The 19,104-nt window shown below is 46.7% G+C and overlaps 1 protein-coding gene across 1 annotated transcript; it reads right to left on the minus strand.

Annotated features, from left to right (window-relative positions):
• Positions 1 to 642: 642 nt before the first annotated feature.
• FABP6 (fatty acid binding protein 6) lies at positions 643 to 4,171 on the minus strand. Its single transcript, XM_007529572.2, has 4 exons — positions 4,094 to 4,171; positions 2,084 to 2,259; positions 1,066 to 1,155; positions 643 to 752 (listed from the first exon to the last, which is right to left on the minus strand). The coding sequence occupies exons 1-4, from the start codon at positions 4,158 to 4,160 to the stop codon at positions 699 to 701; spliced, it is 387 nt and encodes a 128-aa protein (XP_007529634.1). The 5' UTR covers positions 4,161 to 4,171; the 3' UTR covers positions 643 to 698.
• Between the last annotated feature and the right edge of the window lie 14,933 nt (positions 4,172 to 19,104).

Genomic DNA, 19,104 nt, shown 5'->3' on the forward strand with positions numbered 1-19,104 from the left:
GCATGTGCAGAAGTAATGTGGAATTTCCATTGTAATTAAAAGAAAGGAATTGCCTGCCATATGGAGAAACATAGCTCCCAGATGGAAACACATCCAAGGGGAGGGGGGGTGGCACTGCACTGGGCTGCAGTGTCTAGAGTGGCAGGCAGATTCCGCTCCCCCCCCCCCCCAACACACACACACACTCATCAGATAGGAGCCACTGTAAACCCATCTGTCAGGACCACAGGTTCCTAGTGCATCAGGGTTAGGGCTAAGGTTAGAAAGGGCTCAAGGTGATTTCGGACCCTTCCCAGCCATATCAGTTTTTCCCAGGCCTCTGGCCCAGCCAGGACAGTTCAGCCCCTTCCTGTCCTTCCAGCCCCTCCCACAGCCTTTTTTTCAGCATGTAGACTGTCATTTCTCCATCCCGTCGTGTACCACTAGGTAAACAGACCCAAAGGGGTGGCTCATAAGCAGATTAATAACAAAGCCTTGACCACCTTCCCTGTTGACCCTGGTGTGTCTGTCTGTCCTAGGAAGCCAGGAAAGTTGTGTTCCCTGTCCTCTTAGGGCCAGCCTCCAACTCCCCAGTGTTTTCTCTCTGCACCCAGTCAGACATGCCCCACGTCACCAGGAAACACAGACAAGTTTCTCAGCAGAAAGTCTGCTCTGAGACCCACTTTATTGGTGCTTCAGGACGCGGGACTCATGGGAGCTCAGGCCAGTCTCTTGCTCACGCGCTCATAGGTCACACCCCCGATGGTAGAAATCTGAGAGAAGCATCCAGAACAGAAGCATGAGTGCGGGTCCACAGCACGATCGAGGGAAGGCCTCCTCCCATCCTAGCCCTCGAAGCAATTCTGCACTTGTTTCTGGGCCTCACGTTCCCAATTTGGGCGTGGGTGAGTTTCCTTGTCTATTCAGTGGAGCTAAAATCCCCCAACTTTGCAAATAACTGAGGTTCCCCTTAACACTCAGAGGTCAAATAGCTGAAGTAACTCCCCAGTATTCAGAGGTCTTCACAAAGCTGCTACCTCACTCCCAGACATACACCCTGCAGCCCAGGAACTGGAGAACACTCACCTCCACCAGCTTGCCGTCCACAATCTCTGAGGTCTGATGGTAGTTGGGGAAGTCCACCACCACCTTCCCTCCCTCCATCTTCACAGTGGCCTGGTGGAGAAGCATGACACTGAGCCTGAGTAGATCAAGGCCCTTATTCCCTACACAGGCCAGCATCATTGGAGAACTAAGGTGTCTCATGGGGACACAACCAAATGCACACAGTCACTTGCCCGAGACAGCAAGGCACTCAACCTCACAGTGCTTCCATCTTCTCTTTACAGTGGGGGCTGTGACTGTACTTGCTGCAGCCGCCCGAGGACACTCAGGTAAAAAACCTGCAGGTGGGAACACTTCACTCCTGAACATGAACTTCAGAGTCACTGCTAGCACACAGGGGCATGGCCTCAGGGAACAATGAGAAACCTACACAGATGGTCGGGGTTCCCCCCTGAAAATAACCTCAGCATCTGTGGGCAAGGAGTATCACATCAATGGTAGCCTTCCCGTGATAGACACTGAGCGGCCCATCTGAGACCAGTGACTGTGCTGAGACACAGGCAGCAGAGTGCTGAGTGGTACAAGAATATGGCTTGAATGGCTTCCAAGTCTCTACCTGGGCTGCTCAGAAAACAAAGGATCCTTCCCAACGTGGTTGGAGGAGGCAGGGAAAACCCAGAATGTGCCAGTGGGGCTGCTAGTTTCTATTTATGTGCTGCTCAAGATTGTAGTCTGCAGGCCCAGGTAAATGTGGTTCTGGCTTGAGCTGTTCATGTCTAGGCCACAGTGAACAACTGCACAGAAAGTATGGGTGCTGCCTGGGGCCATGCCACCTGGGTGGGGTGCTCAGGAAAGGGCAATGGTTTTTCCTATCACTGTCCACCTTTGACTATAAGTCAGGAGTGGGAGAGTGGAGAAACAGTTAACCTGGGAGGTTGCCTGCCTTACCACACATACACAGCCCAGGTTTGAGTCCCAAGTCACTATTAGGGACTCCTACGGTACCAGGGGAAGTTGGGGGTGGCCAGCAGCCTCTCACCTTGAACTTCTTGCCCCCCACGGTCTCCATGTCGCACTCCTTGCCAATGGTGAACTTATTGACCATGGAATGGCCAGAGGGGTAGTGCTGGGACCAGGTGAAGTTCTGCCCGTCCTGCTGTACCTCCGTGACGATCTTGAAGTTGCGGCCCTTTTCAATGGCCTCTCTGGGGAGCCCTGGTTCCGGGGACAGATGGCAGCCATGAGAGAGCTTCTTATAGCCTGTAACTCGAGCATCCTGCTCGCCATGAACCCAAGTCCCTGTCCTGTGAGTCCAGTCACTACTCACCAAGCTTCAGTGCTCTCAGTCATGACTCAAGTAAAGCAGTTGTGTCTCCAGGCTGGGCTGTGGCTTGGTAGGCAGAGTGCACTCTTTGCCTGTGTGAAGCCCTGAGTTCAGTCTGCTCTAGGTCTCATTGAATACATAATTAAAGAAAAAAATGTAGTGTGGGGTTGGGTATTGGTATACCTGGTTGAGAATACATGTTAACGTATGCAAGGACCTGGATTTGAGCCCTTGCTCACCACCTGCAGGGGGAATGCTTCATAAGTCGTAAAGCAGGCCTCCCTCCCTATCTTCTCCCCTCTCAGTCTCTCTCTGTCCTATCAAAAAAATAGAAAAGGAAAAAAAAGAATGGAAAAGAAGGGCTGATGGGAATAAAATGGTGGATTTATAGTGGCAGCACTGAGCCCCAGCAACAACCCTGGTGGCAATTTTAAAAAAGTGTCTCAAAAGATCCTGGCATATAACGTTGTAAATGACAATGGCTCCATTTATAGTAATCCACAAGTATGATAGAAGTTTGCCAACCTCACAAGTTCTAGAAAGAATGGACCGTTTAAGGCATTTATTTTGCAGATAAGAGGATGAGGAAAAGGGATGTTCCCTTCCATATAGAGAACTGGCCTGGCTTAATTCTAGTTCCCACTAGATGTATAGGTGAAGCCGAGTCCCTGTTCCTCCAGTGACAGCCCCCACAATAAACTTAAAAGGGCTCCCTAGAGCCTCAGAACACACGAGGAATCCTGCTTTTAGGACCTTTCAGGCCAAAGAGGTCACAGGCCCCTTAGCGCTGTCTTATGAATCTCAACAAGTACATGGCCCCCAGTTTAGACAGAGCACCCAAGACTCCTGCAGCACTGTCAGACCCACTGCCTCACTGGTTCCTTACAGCTGGTGCTGCAAAATGAGCAACAGAAGGAGAGTAAACTTTGGTCCTTCTGTCCCAGTGTGTGGGCCGTGTTTGTTGAATGACAACAAATAAGTGACATGTCAAACCCTGTCTCTACATTAACCTCTCAGTTTCCCCTCAGGCAGAAGGTAATGATGTCACTCCTTATCTCAGCATAGGTAATAGGTTGTAGTGACCTCTGCCACTGACTTACGTGTGCCCCATCTGTGACATTAGGTTGGTCTTTGTATTGAGCAGGGAAGTACCCAGTATGTGTTGCATGAATGGATAAATGAATAAACCAGTCCAGTCTGCACTTCAGTGATTACTAGCTGTGTGACCTTGGACCAGTAACTCAATTTTTCTTGGCCTCAAGTTTTCCATCAATAAAGCAGAATGTTGGGGCCTGGAGGTGGCATACCCAGGTAAGCACACATGTCATATGCACACATTTGAACCCCTGCTCCCCACCTGCAGGGTAAACACTTCATGAGCTATGAACACTTCATGAAGCAGGTCTGCAGGTGTCTTCCTATCTCCCCCTTCTCTCTCTCAATTTCTCTCTGTCTTATCAAAATAGAAAAAGATAGGTGGGGAGGTGGGGAAAAGAAAAAAAAATGGCTGCCTTGAGCAGTAAATTCAGAGTTCTGGCACCAAAACCCCAGCAATAGTCCTGGAGGGAAAAAAATGTTTTAAAGTCAAAAAACCTTATGATTTTCATTAGCCTCAGAACATGGATGGAGTTATTGCTCAACAAATGATAAATGAATGAAGGAAGTCCTGTGCTGCTCTGTCCAGGAGCTAGGGTTCTGGGGGAGGCGTTTTCGGGATTCACTCACCCAGGCACTTCATGAACTCGTCATAGTTCTTCTCGCTCTCCATCTCATATTTGCCATTGAAGGCCATGGTGCTGGAGGCGGGAGCTGAGACAGGCAGGAGTGAGGGAGAAGGTTGTGGTGCTTCGGGTCTGGCTCCCCCAGCTTATAAATCCTCCCAGAGGCTAAAACTCAGCCCCCAAGTCACCCCACTTCTACCTTCACCCTGAAGAGGAAGCACTTACTGTTTTATTACGTGGGCAGGACCCAGAGGGGCAGAGTGGAGGTTGTTCACCCTGGGGAGGGCTGGCTGCCACCCGGTGCCATACCCAGGGCTAGGCCTGCAAAGGTCGTGAGGGTCATCACCTCAGTCTCCATTCTTCCATGCCCGGGCCTCCACTGTGTTCTGATAGCCCCTACCGTCCCTCAGTCATCAACCACAGTGCTTCTAGTGCCCACTGCACTGAGGGCACACGCTCTTCCCCCAAAGAGCTTACAGTCCAGGGACAGAACGGCCCCATGCAGAGAAGCCTCTACAGGCAGGTGTTGGTGGTCCCAAAAGAAAGGCAGGTGTGTGGCTAAGGACATTGGGAAATTGGGTGTCACGTCTCCAGGGTTATCACTGGGGCTCGGTGCTGGCACCACCAATCCATTTCTCCTGACATTTGTTTCCCATTGTATTGGATAAGACAGAGAGAAATTGATAAAGGAGAAGACAGAGAAAGAGAGACACCTGCATATCTTCTTAACTGCTTGTGAAGCATCCCCCATGCAGGTAGGGGCTGGAGCCTCAAACCCGGTTCCTTACTTGGGTCCTTTCACTTGTGCTCTTAACCAGGTGTACCACTGCCCAGCCCCCTCCATAAAAATCTAAAAAAAGAAAAAAAAAGTGAGTGGGGGAGGTGGGGAGGTGGAGAGAGAGAAAGTTAGAGGAGGCAGAAAAGGTCAGGAGGAAAATTTGAGGGGACAGTTGATGAAAGTGGAAGGGCTGGGCTGACAGCTCTCCTGGATAGTGCACCCAGATGGCTGATGCGCAGGACAAGGCAGTCTTTTTTTTTTTTTCCTCCAGGGTTATTGCTGGGCTCGGTGCCTGCACCATGAATCCACCACTCCTGGAGGCCATTTCCCCCCCTTTTTGTTGCCCTAGTTGTTGCAGCCTCGTTGCAGTTATTATTGCCATTGTTGACGTTGCTTTGTTGTTGGTTAGGACAGAGAGAAATGGAGAGAGGAGGGGAAGACAGAGAGAGGGGGAGAGAAAGATAGACACCTGCAGACCTGCTTCACCGCCTGTGAAGCGACTCCCCTGCAGGTGGGGAGCCAGGGGCTCGAACTGGGATCCTTACGCCGGTCCCTGCGCTTTGCGCCACATGCACTTAATCCACTGCGCCACCGCCCTACCCCCACAAGGCAGTCTTTAAGGGCTCTCATTATCCCCATTACTAATTAAGGACAGCTCTGCAAACTCTTCAACTTTGTTGATCGTCAGATCTGGGACTCTGGTTTCAGAACTTATGGAAAGCCACATTGTCATAGCTAGAGGTAATATTTCTTTAAAAGAAAAAAAGAGGAGGAGAAGGGGAAACAGATAAATCCATGGCAAGGGAAGTGGCTTATCAAGCAGAATGTACAAAAATTTGTAAGAATGAAGCCCTGGGCTTGATGCTCAGCACTGTATATACTATAATGGGACTCTGGTTCTCCCTCTGTTATTAAATAAATAAAAGAATAAATCTTTTTAAATTTGTTTGTTTATTGTTGGGAAATTGTGCAGATGTGGTCACATCCACCATGTTGTCCCCTCAGGGTATTGTCAATTCCCTCAAGAGTTGAAACTCTATTCCAGGAGTGCCTTGTTTCCTAGCCAATCCCGTCCTGACTTGTTACTTCCAGAATTTCTCCCATAAAAGCCCTTCTGCTTCTGCCCCTCCCTCTCTTACCCCTTGTTCACCAGCGACCTGACACAGAAAAGGGTTGCTGTACATAGTGGGAGGTGGCCATTTTGCTAGCTCCACGTGGCCTGAACCACTGTGCTCTCACCCAACTGTGAGTTGCCCGCGTGAATAAAGAATTGTGTTCCCTCTCCACTCCGATCTTTTCTCTCTCCCCTGCAGCACAGCCCAACAGTTTGTTTATTTATTTATTTGTTTATTTATTTTTGCCTCCAGTGTTATTGCTGGGGCTCGATGCCTGCACTATGAATCCACTGCTCCTGGAGGTCATTTTCCTCATTTTGTTGCCCTTGTTTTAAGACTTCACAGGGGTCCAACCCCGGGCATGGGACACGGGAGGCAACAGCATTTTCATAGGGTTCAAATTTATTTTTATAAAGACCACTCGTGTACATTAAAACACAACTGTGAATGGTTCTTCTCATGCTAATGTACATATATTAAAATTTCAGATCAGAGCAAATGAGAGTCCTGGCAAAGATGCCCCTCGATAAGAGCATGGTATCTGGCTTCTAGACTTTGAAATGCAAACATATACTTTCTTATAGAAATAAAACTACATTGTTTGGTTGCCTCTTTTTTTAAAATATTTTATTTTATTTATTTATTCCCTTTTGTTGCCCTTGTTGTTTTATTGTTGTAGTTATTATTGTTGTTGTCGTCGTTGTTGGATAGAACAGAGAGAAATGGAGAGAGGAGGGGAAGACAGAGAGGGGGAGAGAAAGAGACACCTGCAGACCTGCTTCACTGCCTGTGAAGCGACTCCCCTGCAGGTGGGGAGCCGGGGTTCAAACCGGGATCCTTATGCCCGTCCTTGTGCTTTGCACCACCTGCACTTAACCCGCTGCACTACAGCCTGACTCCCGGTTGCCTCTTTTTTTAAAAAAAATATTTATTTTATTTATTCCCTTTTGTTGTCCTTGTTATTTTTTGTTGTAGTAGTCATTGTTGGATAGGACAGAGAGAAATGAAGAGAGGAGGTGAAGACAGAGAGGGAGAGAGAAAGACACCTGCAGACCTGCTTCACCGCCTGTGAAGTGACACCCCTGCAGGTGAGGAGCCAGGGGCTAGAACCGGGATCCTTACGCTGGTCCTTACGCTGGTCCTTGTGCTTTGCGCCACATACGCTTAACCTGCTGCGCTACCGCCCAGCTCCCTGTTGCCTATTTTTATACAGTGATTTTAGTACACATTTCTATCACTGCACAAATGTATGCATGTCCTTTTGACAGTTCCAGAACATTCTACTACTATGTTCATAAGTTACATAACTTTTGCTGGGTCTTCCAGTCTCCTTAACATGGTAGCTTTTTACTTCCATTCCTCCTCCATTCTTCCATTGCTCATTCTTTTTCTTTCTTACTAGTAGTATAGCATGAATAACAGTCACCATGTAAACAGTGTCCATTCTGTTTTTTTTCTACTCTGCATGAGTGTGCTAATGTGGCCCCCTCTTTCTATAAAGCTGCCACATTTTTTGTTAAATAATGGCTGCCCAGTGCTTGCTTTAGGACTTTCAGGAAGGCTACCATGGACTTTTTTATACTTAGAGAATTTTAAAATATATTTATATTTTTGTCTCCAGGGTTATCACTTGGTTTAGTACCTGCATTACGAACCTACTGTTCCTAGAGGCCATTTGTTCCCCATTTTGTTGGTTAAGACAGAAATTGAGAGGAGGAGGAGGAGATAGAGACAGAGAGAGAAAAGGGGACACCTGCAGACCTGCTTCACCACTTGTGAAGGGTACCCCCCTTTAGATGGGGAGTCAGGTGCTCAAACCCAGATCCTTGCATGGGTCCTAGCACTTAGTACTCACCCCCCAATCCTAAATAATTTTTTGACTTAAAAAGCTAGGATAAAATTCCAAAGTAAAGGGATTTTGGGACATGTTTATGATTTGTAGGATGTTTTGTAAATAGAGGCTGGAAAAGTCTGCAGCCAGCTTGCCTGAGTGTTGAATTTCTCAGGACTCAGAATTCAAAATGTCTTTTCCAGATATGTAGAGATATGTAGGTGGATCCCCACCTGCAGGGGGCTACCCTTCACAAAAAGCGAAGCAGGTCTGCAGTTGTCTCTCTTCTTCTCTATATCCCCCTCCTCTCTCAATTTCTCTCTGTCCTATCCAATAAAATGGGGGAAAAATGGCCACCAGGAACAATGGATTCATAGTGCAGGCACTGAGCCTCAGTGACAATTCTGGAGGCAAAAAAAAAAAAAAAAAAGGAAATAATTATTTTTTAGTTCTCCACATATGCCAGATATATTGCCCCTCTACATCACAACCCATGCCATCTTGAAAAATCTCTGTTGGCTGACAAAACAGTTCCCTACTGCTCTGCTTTGTCATGTGTGCAACCCAGGTTTGAGCCCAACCCCTTCCTGCACTGAGGGAAGCTGTGGTGCTGGAGTCTCAATCTCTCGATCACTCTCTTTCTGTCTCCATCTCTTTCTAAAAAATATCTCTTCTCAATAATCTTTGTTGAAAAACGGATCTTTTAACTGTTTGGTTGTAATAGAATAGATGCACAGAGTAGAGAATTTGGGAGACATTAACACAAATAAACTAAAAAAAAACACCTACAACTCCACCACAGGGCCTTAGTTTTCAATTGTACATTGAGTACATGTTTAACTGTGAGCTAGCATATCACTGAATGTAATGCCATGTTACCCAGTCCTTGACAATCTATCCAGCTGATCTGCTTGTTGTTTGGAATGCTGTTTACTTAGGCATTGATTTAGCAACAGTGTATCTTTTATCCCCCAGTGAGATGGTCGCCCCTCCAGGGAGAGGCTGCTCTTCCTATCAGTGTGCAGCAGGACACCACTGACTCATTATTTGTTCAGATTGGTCAGACTAGGCTATGGAGCTGTGTTCTTCATAGTGTGGTCCTAATCACAGATTGCTAAGGGCACTGGAGGGAAGTGAATGCTTGTGAAAGGTAGAACTCCCTTGATCCAAACCCCCAGCAGCTCTGATGTGGTGGCACAGACGAGGCCCTGGAATCGGCATTTGATGAGCTCAGCAATGGCTGTGGAATCCTGGGGATTTGGGTAAACTCTGGTAAGTTGAGTCAAATGGGTCTCTAGACCCCTGTGTGACTACTTTCCTACTGATTTCCTTCTACAAGATCAACAGTTTTCTCCTCTGCAGCTGCTTCTCCAAGGTCAGAGTCCAAGGCAGTGTGGGTGTGGTAGGGCTCGGGGGGAGGACACCATTACCGGGGAAGTCTGATTCTGATTCAGCAGTGCCCCTCTCCTCTCTGCAGCCTGTGCATTTGACCACCCCCCAACCCTCCTCCCACACACACCTTGACACTTTCCCTCTTCAACTGGGGTTCATTAATTTATTTGTTCACTGAGAACCTTCCAGAAGGGGTAAAAGAACTCATACTGCCTTTGTGGGGTTTATGGGGCCATTGACCCAATAGAACAACTGTACCCCAATCGAGATAAAGGAGGACCCCAAGGCTGGTCCTCTTGGATCAGTCCAGCTTTCCACCTGGACTCTGGCTCCTGCCTCATATCAGCACTGCTGTTCTGAGAGCAATGCCCAGTGAAGGGGAGTGGAGAACAGATGTCAACAGACCTTGCAGGGTCTCGACTTCCCCTATTAGACCCATTCCACATCTAAGAATCTGGATGGTCCTAGGGAGTGGAGGTGGGGTGGAGGCCATGGACTATCATGGACTATAGGGAGGAATGAGCCCTTGAAGGGCAATGTATTCCAAGATGATTCTCCAGCTGTACTCTCTGAATTGGAAGCTAAGAAATGCAGCTTCCTGGGGAGTCGGGAATAGTAACAACAACAATAAAACAACAAAGACAACAAAAAGGGAATAAATAAATATTTAAAAACGGCAACAAAAGGGAAAATAAATAAATATTAAAAAATTTAAAAAGAAATAAAACATGGGAGTCGGGCAGTAGTGCAGCAGGTTAAGTGCAGTGGCGCAAAGCGCAAGGACCGGCATTAGGATCCCAGTTCGAGCCCCTGGCTCCCCACCTGCAGGGGAGTCGCTTCACAGGCGGTGAAGCAGGTCTGCAGGTGTCTGTCTTTCTCTCCCCCTCTCTGTCTTCCCCTCCTCTCTCCATTTCTCTCTGTCCTATCCAGCAACGACAATAACAACAACAATAACTACAGCAACAATAAAAAAGGGCAACAAAAGAGAAAATAAATTAAAAATAAATAAAACATTTAAAAAATAATAAAATAAAATCTGCTGGGCACTTTTCCCCTGGCCATCTCATTAAATCCACAGATTAAAAGTTTACCTATAAGGGCTGGGTGGTGTCTCACCTGCTGGAATATACATGTTACCATGCTCAAGAACCCAAGTTCAAGCCCCTGGTCTCTGCCTGCAAGGTGAACGGTGGAGCAGGGCTACAGATGTCTTTCTTTCTCTCACATGCACACTTCTAAGAAAAGGAAGGAAGGAGGAAAGGAAGGAAAGAAGGAAGGAAGGAAGGAAGGATGGAAGGAAGTGACAACTGACCATCAGGAGCAGTGGACTGTGAAGGCACTGAGACTCAGCAATAACCCTGATGGTAAAAATAAATGAGTGAATAAATAAATTGGGTAAGGACACCTAAATGCAGTTGACTGCCTCAATTTTGCCTTTGCCTCAGCCCACCCCTCTGGATTTATATTCACCTGCTGTTCTAATAGCCCCAGTTAAGAGCTACAGTTATCTCAAATTTAACATGTCCCAAATTTCAGTTCTCTGCCCCTAGGAAGACTATGGCTCCTCAGATTCCCATCTCAGCTGGCAGGGGAGGCTGGAGCCAATATCTTTTGTATTCCTACTGAGCACACAAAGCTTAACATGAATTGTCACCCACTTCCACCAACCACACAAAGCTTAACATGAATTGCCACCCACTTCCACCAACCACACAAAGCTTAACATGAATTGCCACCCACTTCCACCAACCACACAAAGCTTAACATAAATTGTCACCCATTTCCACCAACCATGGTCTATCAGACTGTCCAGGTCCCCATTGTTTAAGTGAAGGAAAAGGCTCAGAATGTCACACCCCGGTGGTAAGAGTAGATGGTACCTCCCACCCTCATCTTCCCTTGAATTTTCTTTCTGACTTCTGGATTTTTTTTTTCTCTGCTTCCCCACATGCCCATAGACAACAAACTTTTCAGAACAACCATTAGGAGCCAAGGCAGGTGAGAGAGCAATTGTCTTCCCTGCCTAATCTTTAAAAAATTTTTTTTTAATTATATTTATTGGCTAGAGACAGCCAGAAATCAAGAGGGTGCTAGAGAGGGAGAGAGACACCTGCAGCACTGCTTCACCACTTGCAAAGCTTTCCTCCTGCAGGTGGGGACCAAGGGCTTGAACCTGGGTCCTTGCGCATTGTAATAGCAGCGCTCAACCAGGTGAACCACCACTTGGCCCACCCCCTGCCCAATCTTCTCACAGGAAGAGTGGGGTGGCAGATGGGGCAGGGTGGAAGGGAGCTCTGCATTGCAGCCCTCTGCATGGTGCAAGCAGTGGAAATTGGCACTGCTGAAAAAGAAACATCAGAAATATTTTACCATATTCAAGGACTCCTGTTCAAACCCTGGACTACCACATGGAAGCACCTGCACAGGCCTCTACAGAGGAAATTTTGTGAGCAGTGGATTAGTGCTCTGGTATCTCTTTTGCACACAGTCTCTCCCTCTCTGTCTCAGCTTCTGTCTAAAAAAAGAAAGAGTTCACTAGAAGTGATGTAATCATGCAGGTATAGGTATTAAGCTTCACTGATAGCACTGGCAATAGAAGAGGAGGAGGAGGGGGCTGGGGGGCAGCATAATGGTTATGCAAAAGACTTTCAGGACTGAGGCTCCTAGGTCCCAGCTTCAGTCCCCAGCACCAGCATAAGTTTGAGCTGAGCAGTGCTCAGGTAGCTCTCTGTGTGTATCTTTCTCTGTCATTTAAAATAAATAAAGGGGGCTGGGTGGTGGTGCCCCTTGTTAAGAGCACATGCTACAGTGCTCACGGACCTGGGTTGAAGCGCTGAGTCCTCACCTGCATGGGAAAAGCTCTGCAAGTGGTGAACCAGGTCTGCAGGTGTATCTGTTTCTCTCCCTTTCAATCTCTCCCTACCCTCTCGATTTGTGACTGTCTCTATCCAATAAATAAATAAAGATAATAAAAATAAATTTAAAAATATTCTTAAAGAGGAAAAGGAGGAGAGAAAAGTAGTATGCAATCAAGTTGCTGACAAAACCTGAGCAGATGGGAAAATGACGGGCTCATGTCTCAAGTCATCTGAATTTAGGAGAGGCTGCAGGTGCAGACTCTGGCTTTTATAGGAAGCCTTCACAAAAGTCTTCAGACAAGGTTCTGTTAGAAGTTGCATTTGGCTTATGAGCTCTGGGTGTACTCTGATCTGTGCAAACTCAAGGTCAGCCTACCCCACAGAAAATAAGTTGATTTTCTCAAGGTCAGCCAGCTCCTGGGACTCTATTAGCTATGTGGGGAGCAAAATGGAGTTTGCAGTGTTCATGAGCAAAGAGATCTGTGTCCAGACCTGGGTGGGCAAGCAAGGGCCTTGACTGATAGCTCAAAAGACCTTGTGCAGCAGTGGATGGCAGTCCTCCCATGAAGAGGAAATGCCCTATCAGAGGGGACACCAGGCTTCAAGAACTCTCTGTGGTCTCCTAGAGCTGGAGAAGGAGATATATGGTGTGTCTTGCTCCCCGCCCCCAACAAGTTACCCCAGGGCCAAAACCAGTGGGGAGAAGATGGAGGAGGAGGCTTGAAAAACAGGCCCAACATCCAGGCAACCAGAGCAGCTCAAGATCCTTGAGAAATATAGCTCCAGGCCCAAATCAGGTGCCAAAAGGTCTTTCCCCAGCTCTCTGTGCAACTGCCTATCTCTCCCTCTCCTGCCACTGGCTCCCGACACAGGAATCATTCCAAATGCATAATGAATTCTTCTGCAGCTAATGTGCTGTGTAATTCCACAGGACACTCTTTCCAATTTAGCCTTATTAAGTCTCTCAGTTACTCAGGCTCTATGGATATATTGAGAAAAGTGGTCATCTAGAATAGACAGATTATGGGATGGATTGGACATTCAGAAAGACCAAGAGGCAGCTGCCCCCATGTTTTAGTATTTGCAGGAAAGAAGGGAGTCTGCCTTAAAAAGGGAAGTAGCTGTGCACATCTTGGAGTGAAGGCATGAATGCCCACCTAATCCTGTGTTCTGAAATATCAGAGCTGTGCAGGCTGCTGCAGGGGCAGGGCCCCTACCACGGAGCCCTCCGCTGGCTTGCTTGTTGGTCTGAATTTCCACCAGAGGGACAGACTCCTCTGCATGGGAGGCACCCATGGCAGGTTGAAAGGTGACAGTGCCACACCTCCGATTTCATCAGTTACAGATAACGTATCTCATCTGATGATCACAGATGGCATCATAGTTAATGTCATTGCACCCTATGCTAGATAAAGGGGTTAAGGTTCACAGAGAGGAGGCAACCAGCCCAAGGTCTGGCCATCAGGAATAGGAACAGAATACGTACCGCCAGCCCCAGGAGAGTTTCACCTCTCTTCACAGATTGCCTTTCTGTTCAGCATGAACAATTATTCCTGCCACCGAGTGCAGTCAACCTTGAGATTGGAACTGCCCCTCTGGTTTTCCTTATTATCTCTGTATCTGGACCCAGAGCTGGGCTGTAAACTCCTGGGTAAGGACAGCACAGGTCCCCCCAAACACACAGGTTGTTCTACTACTCACATCCATTTCCAGTCTCCGTTTCCCACTTTGCCTTGAAATGTCTTCCTTATTCACACTTTCTCACGACCAACGTCATACTTCTAGCTATGATGTAGATTACATTTGTTTCTAGTTTGAATTCATTTTCTTGTGAGGATAAAGGTCACTTTTTTTTTTTTAGCATGACGTCTAGAAAGATCTAAAGTATATCAAGGTCATCTGCAATCTCATCCCTAAGGTATTATTATAAACTTTCAAGGTTATTCTCTATGCATAAAAATACATGTTTTTAAATCCAAAATGGCATCAGGCTATGGGTGCTACTTTAGAACTGTTTGAGGAGGGGGAAGGCCCTTGGACATGCATGATTTTCACTGATCTGAACTTTCTTCATTCTGATAGACACAGAGAGAGGGGTGGAGGGAGGAGAGGGAATAGCACAGGAACTCTGGGACTGTAGCATCTTCCATGTGGTGGATGTAGGACTTGAACCAAGGCCTCTCGAATGGTACAACACTACCCTTCTTGATTCTGAAATTGAAGTGCTTATTATTATTATTATTATTATTATTAAACTTAAAAACACAAACTCTCTGAAAGATGAACTGACATCTCAAATACATAAAAAGTAACTGGGGACTCTTTTGGGCTATTGAAAGATATGAAAGTAGGACAATTTAGGCTGGAGAGGTGGCTCCTTTGGGCACTTGCATCAGTGAGTCCCTTGGTTCCATCTCCAGCAATGCAAAGTAAAGAAAGAAGAAGGAAAGTTGGGAAGGAGGAAGGAAGAAAAGAAGGAACCTTTCCTGTACTTCTCTGGGCTTTTCAGCCCTGGGGCAAATAGACAAATATAAGGCAGATTAATGACTGGGAACAAGGAATGAAAGAACTCTAGAAATGACTATGTGGGGGCAGCAGGCAGTGGTTCATATGGTTAAGCATACATATTACCATGTGCAAGAATCTGGGTTCAAGCTCCCACTCCCCACTTCCTGGGAAGATGCTTCATAAGTGGTGAAGATGGTCTGCAGGAGTCTATCTCTCTCCCTTTCTATCTTCCCTTTCCTCTCAATTTCTCTCTGTCTTCTCAAATAAAAAAAACAATAATAAAGGAAAATATTGCTTCCAGGAGCCGTGGATTTGTAATGTTGGCACTGAGCCCCAGTGATAATCCTTGTGGCAATTAAAAAAAAAAAAAAGACTGTGTACAGAGAATGGCTATGAAAACGCTGAATTGCGTACATGAAATGTGAACTCTGCTCTAGCTTTCTGTGTCCTGAAGCAAAGCAGGTGCATGTTCTTTGTCATGGAAATGAGGATCTGGAGCAAACGTTCCCACAGACAAAAGCCTGATTTGTACCTTCTGATGATAACCATGCTTCACTAAGCAAAGGGTCACAATAACTGAGAGGATGATAAGTATAGTACAATATGTAGGGTTGATGATATAATGTCTGTACAGTAAGGTACAGGCTGGTACAGGCTGAGAATATCATAGAGCTTACATTTCCCAAAATCGCTTATTTGGCTAACTTGCTCTCAACTTCTGCCTTTTTTTTTTTTCTTCATGTATCTGTATCAAACAAATAAACGGATCCCTGAGGCTTGGTTTGGGGCTGCATTTGGGACTTTCCAGTCTGCAGCCCCTCTGGCCAGGCTGATACACAGCATTATGTGTCTTCTTTTCACTTCAGGTTGACTTTAGGAGAAAAAAGGATGAAATCATCCAGGTAATGGAGAAAATATCTTTGGGGGGAGAGTTCTTCCTCTGATATGCAAACATCTTGTGTTTAAAGGCATCTTATCTTCTACCTCAACTTCAGAGCCCCACCCATAAAATGAGCCTTTTGAAGATATCCTTTAGGAGTAGCAGAAGCTCACTCTCCTACAGCCCAAATGGATGCATACACACTCCGGAAAGGAGCTTTGCTTAGTGCTATCTCCAAGATGTTCTTTTTTGGTTTTGTTTTTGTCTTCAAGGTTATCACTGTGGCTTGGTGCAGGCACTACAAATGCTCCTGGTGGCCTTTTTTTTTTTTTTTTCATTTTAGTGGATAGGACAGAGAGAAGTTGAGAGGGGAGGGGAAGAGAAAGATAGACAACTGCAAACCTACTTCACCACCTGTGAAGCAACCCCCTCCCTGCAGGCAGTGAGTCGGAGGCTTGAGCCCAGAACCTTGCACAAATATGTCTTATCATTTTTTCAAAATGGCTTTACTTATTTTTCAGGTTTTTCTTTTTTTGTCATTGCTGGAACTTCACTATTTCAGGCCAACTTTTTTAAAAAGAAAGAAATAGAGACAGAGAGACAGAGATCAAGATATCACAGCCCAGAAGCTGGGGTCTGGGCTCAAACTTGGGTAGCATTCATGGAAAAACAGGTCCACTAGCCAAATGAGCTATTTTGCTTACAGTTTAGCAAAAAGTGTAAGGCTAGGTGTAAGAAACTGGGAATAATAAAGACGTTTCAGGACAAAGCAGGGAAGGAAGACAGGAAATGAAGCTGGGTACTACACATGACAAAGAAGCACAAGACCCAAGTGAACTATCTTGCTGATCCTTGTATCAGTTTGATTTAGGAGCTGGGCCTGAGAAGAGAAGTGGATAAAGGCTTGTGTTGAAAGCAAATGGCATAGCAGGCAAGAGAAGATGGGGTCTAGAGAGTTCAGTGTGAACACTAGCACCCCATGTCCCCATGTGGTCCTTGTCCAGACTCACTCTGCTGCAAACTTACTGTCACTGGAATGGACACACACACAAACACACACACACACACACACACACACACAATTTTGCATAACCTTCCCTTTACCATGCTTTTTCCATCTAAAATGCCTAGTGGTGCAAACAGTGAACATGTATTTTTCAAATGACATCCAATTTGATCCACTGACTAGCCTTCAGGCTGAACTTCTGCTCTTCTTATTTCTAGCACCCCAGACCCTGAATGTCTCTTTGACTAGGCCTCATGTCAGGAAGGGATCTGGAAGCTGAGGGCTGGGGAGGCTGTCAGTCTGGCAGATGGCCAGAGTCTAAAGCTCACTAGGAAGAGCATACACATGGCCTCTGTGTCCCTTCCATCTGTTGTTTCAGAACTGCATCCTTTATAACCAACTGAGATTTTAGGAATTTTAATTTTTTTCCTCTGAGTTCTGTGAGCTCTTTGAGTAAATTAATTGAAACCAGCAATCAGGCTGTTAGACTCTGTTGTATGCTTTACATTGGGTTGTTCTAGCTCTCCCCCTGCCAAGAAAATTGGATCAGTCCTGCTAGTTTCGTGGGCCCACTTGGCCCCGCCCCAAGGAACCCCGAGAGGGTTCCAGAGTTCCAGAGTTCGGGAGTGTTTGGCACCGTGGGGGAAAGAGGCAGCAGAGTTCTGTTTGGTGATTAGTTTGGGTTAGTTTATGAATCGTTGTTACTGAATAAAGAAATACAGCTTCCCTGCCCAGCCGTATGTCTCTGGTCATCTCTGTTACCCGCCCGTGAAGCTAGCCCGGCCAGCTAGAACATCCAAATTTTAACAACAAATGGCGCCCAACATGGGGCTGACCTGCGCATCTCTCAGATAAGTGAAGACAATTTGGCTACCTATGTACTATGGCCTTCTCTTTTGCTTGTGAAGAGATCTCCAAAGGCCTCTACTCTTTCTTCACAAGACTGTTTTGCTGTTTCTGGAACATTTATCTCTTGACCACTCTGTGGTTTCCACGTGCTCGGGCGCACTCAAAACAGCCAGAAGAGTTGGGAAGAGCCAGCGGGCAAGAGGCGAGGCACGGAGCTGCCTTTTCCACCTGGTGGAACAGCCAGCCAGCCGGCTGCGCCCAGACAACCCCACGCACCGTGCCTGCAGCCCCGCAGCCCGCAGGAGGCCGACGCCAGCACGCAGGAGCCCGATGCCACCACACAGGAGCCTGATGCCAACACGCTGGAGCCCGATGCCACCACGCAGGAGCCCAATGCCAGCACGCAGGCCAGCCCACATGAGCTGGCTCTCCACTGCGTGGCGCAGGGCACTGGACGCATGATCCCTCCACGCTGCTCGGCCACTGCGAACAGGGCAGCAGACATGGCAGGGCCATGGGGCAGGGCCGCGGTGGCCTATCATGGCCGCCACCCCTGGGCACCTCGGCTCGCGCCTTCTACAAGGCTGGCCCGCCCACCCTCATGCTATGAATTCTAGAACTATCCCGGACCTCCCAGACCCCCAGGCTCCCTGCCGAAACTGGACATCCTGGCTGAGATCCTCAGCTCCGGTCTGAAGACAGACAAGCTAGAGTACGCAGAGATTCGTGCAGAGATCGCAACCTGCAATTCCTAGAAGTGAAGCTGCCCAAGAGACCAGCACTGGACAACACACACCCCCCAACAACTAAGACAGTACATATCTAAATTCGTGTTTAAAATGACATGTCTTCATAACAAAGGTTTCTCTCCTTGTGCATTAATGACCATGTTTATGTGTGTGTTTAAAGTTTGGTAAACAATAACTTTAAGGCTAAATTCTTACTAGACAAAGTTAAATGAAAAAGGTTTTCAACGTAATTCTCATAAAGATAAAATTAACTTACATTTAAAGTCTGAGGTAAATATTAGTTAACAATATATTTTAACTAAGTTGGTCTAAAGACCTGCGCACACCTGGGGTGTGCCTCCATCTTGAATGGGTATAACAAAAGGTTAAATAGACTTGTTGATATATAAAACTCTCCATTACCTTCTCTATTAAAAATGGTAGATTACACAATGGCTATGCTAATTATTCTCATGCCTGAGGTTTCCTTTCCTGTGCACACCTAGGGTGTGTCTCCATCTTGAATGGGTGTAACAAAAGGTTTAAAAGACGTCGATATGTAAAAGTCTCAAATTCCTTCTCTATTAGAAACTTTAGATTGTGCTGTGGTTATGCTAATAACAAGTTTTGTTTCATAGTAAGTAAATTGCAGCCAGCTGCCTTTGGGACTCTAGGCCGTTCCCCACCCCCATGCAAATGCCCGTCGAGGCAAGTATGCCCCCCAGAGACAAGAAATGTTTTTTTTTTAAGCTGATAAAGTTTTGCCCACAGAGGCAAAATATGGCCCCCTCAGGCACTCCCTTGGCAGCACACTGGTTCTTGTTACTTGCTTACATGTTTCTCCATGTTTGTGCCAGTTTCTTTTTTAAAAAATGCCTGTATGATATAGGTTTCTGTTCACCCCACACCCCTGATACTGTGGTCATTTAGTTAAAAAGAAAAGGGAGAATTGTTGTATGCTTTACATTGGGTTGTTCTAGCTCTCCCCCTGCCAAGAAAATTGGATCAGTCCTGCTAGTTTCGTGGGCCCGCTTGGCCCTGCCCCAAGGAACCCCGAGAGGGTTCCAGAG

This window comes from Erinaceus europaeus, chromosome 9, assembly GCF_950295315.1.
Source record: "Erinaceus europaeus chromosome 9, mEriEur2.1, whole genome shotgun sequence".
NCBI classification, from domain to species: Eukaryota; Metazoa; Chordata; class Mammalia; order Eulipotyphla; family Erinaceidae; genus Erinaceus; species Erinaceus europaeus.

What these genes read in the sequence shown, in the direction of transcription:
- FABP6 (XM_007529572.2), bottom strand. Translation starts at nt 4,160, where the DNA reads ATGGCCTTCAATGGCAAATATGAGATGGAGAGCGAGAAGAACTATGAC. An exon ending in CGAGTTCATGAAGTGCCTGG is followed by an intron (nt 2,260 to 4,093) that starts GTGAGTGAATCC and finishes CCCCGGAACCAG; the next exon opens with GGCTCCCCAGAGAGGCCATT. An exon ending in TGGGGGGCAAGAAGTTCAAG is followed by an intron (nt 1,156 to 2,083) that starts GTGAGAGGCTGC and finishes CTTCTCCACCAG; the next exon opens with GCCACTGTGAAGATGGAGGG.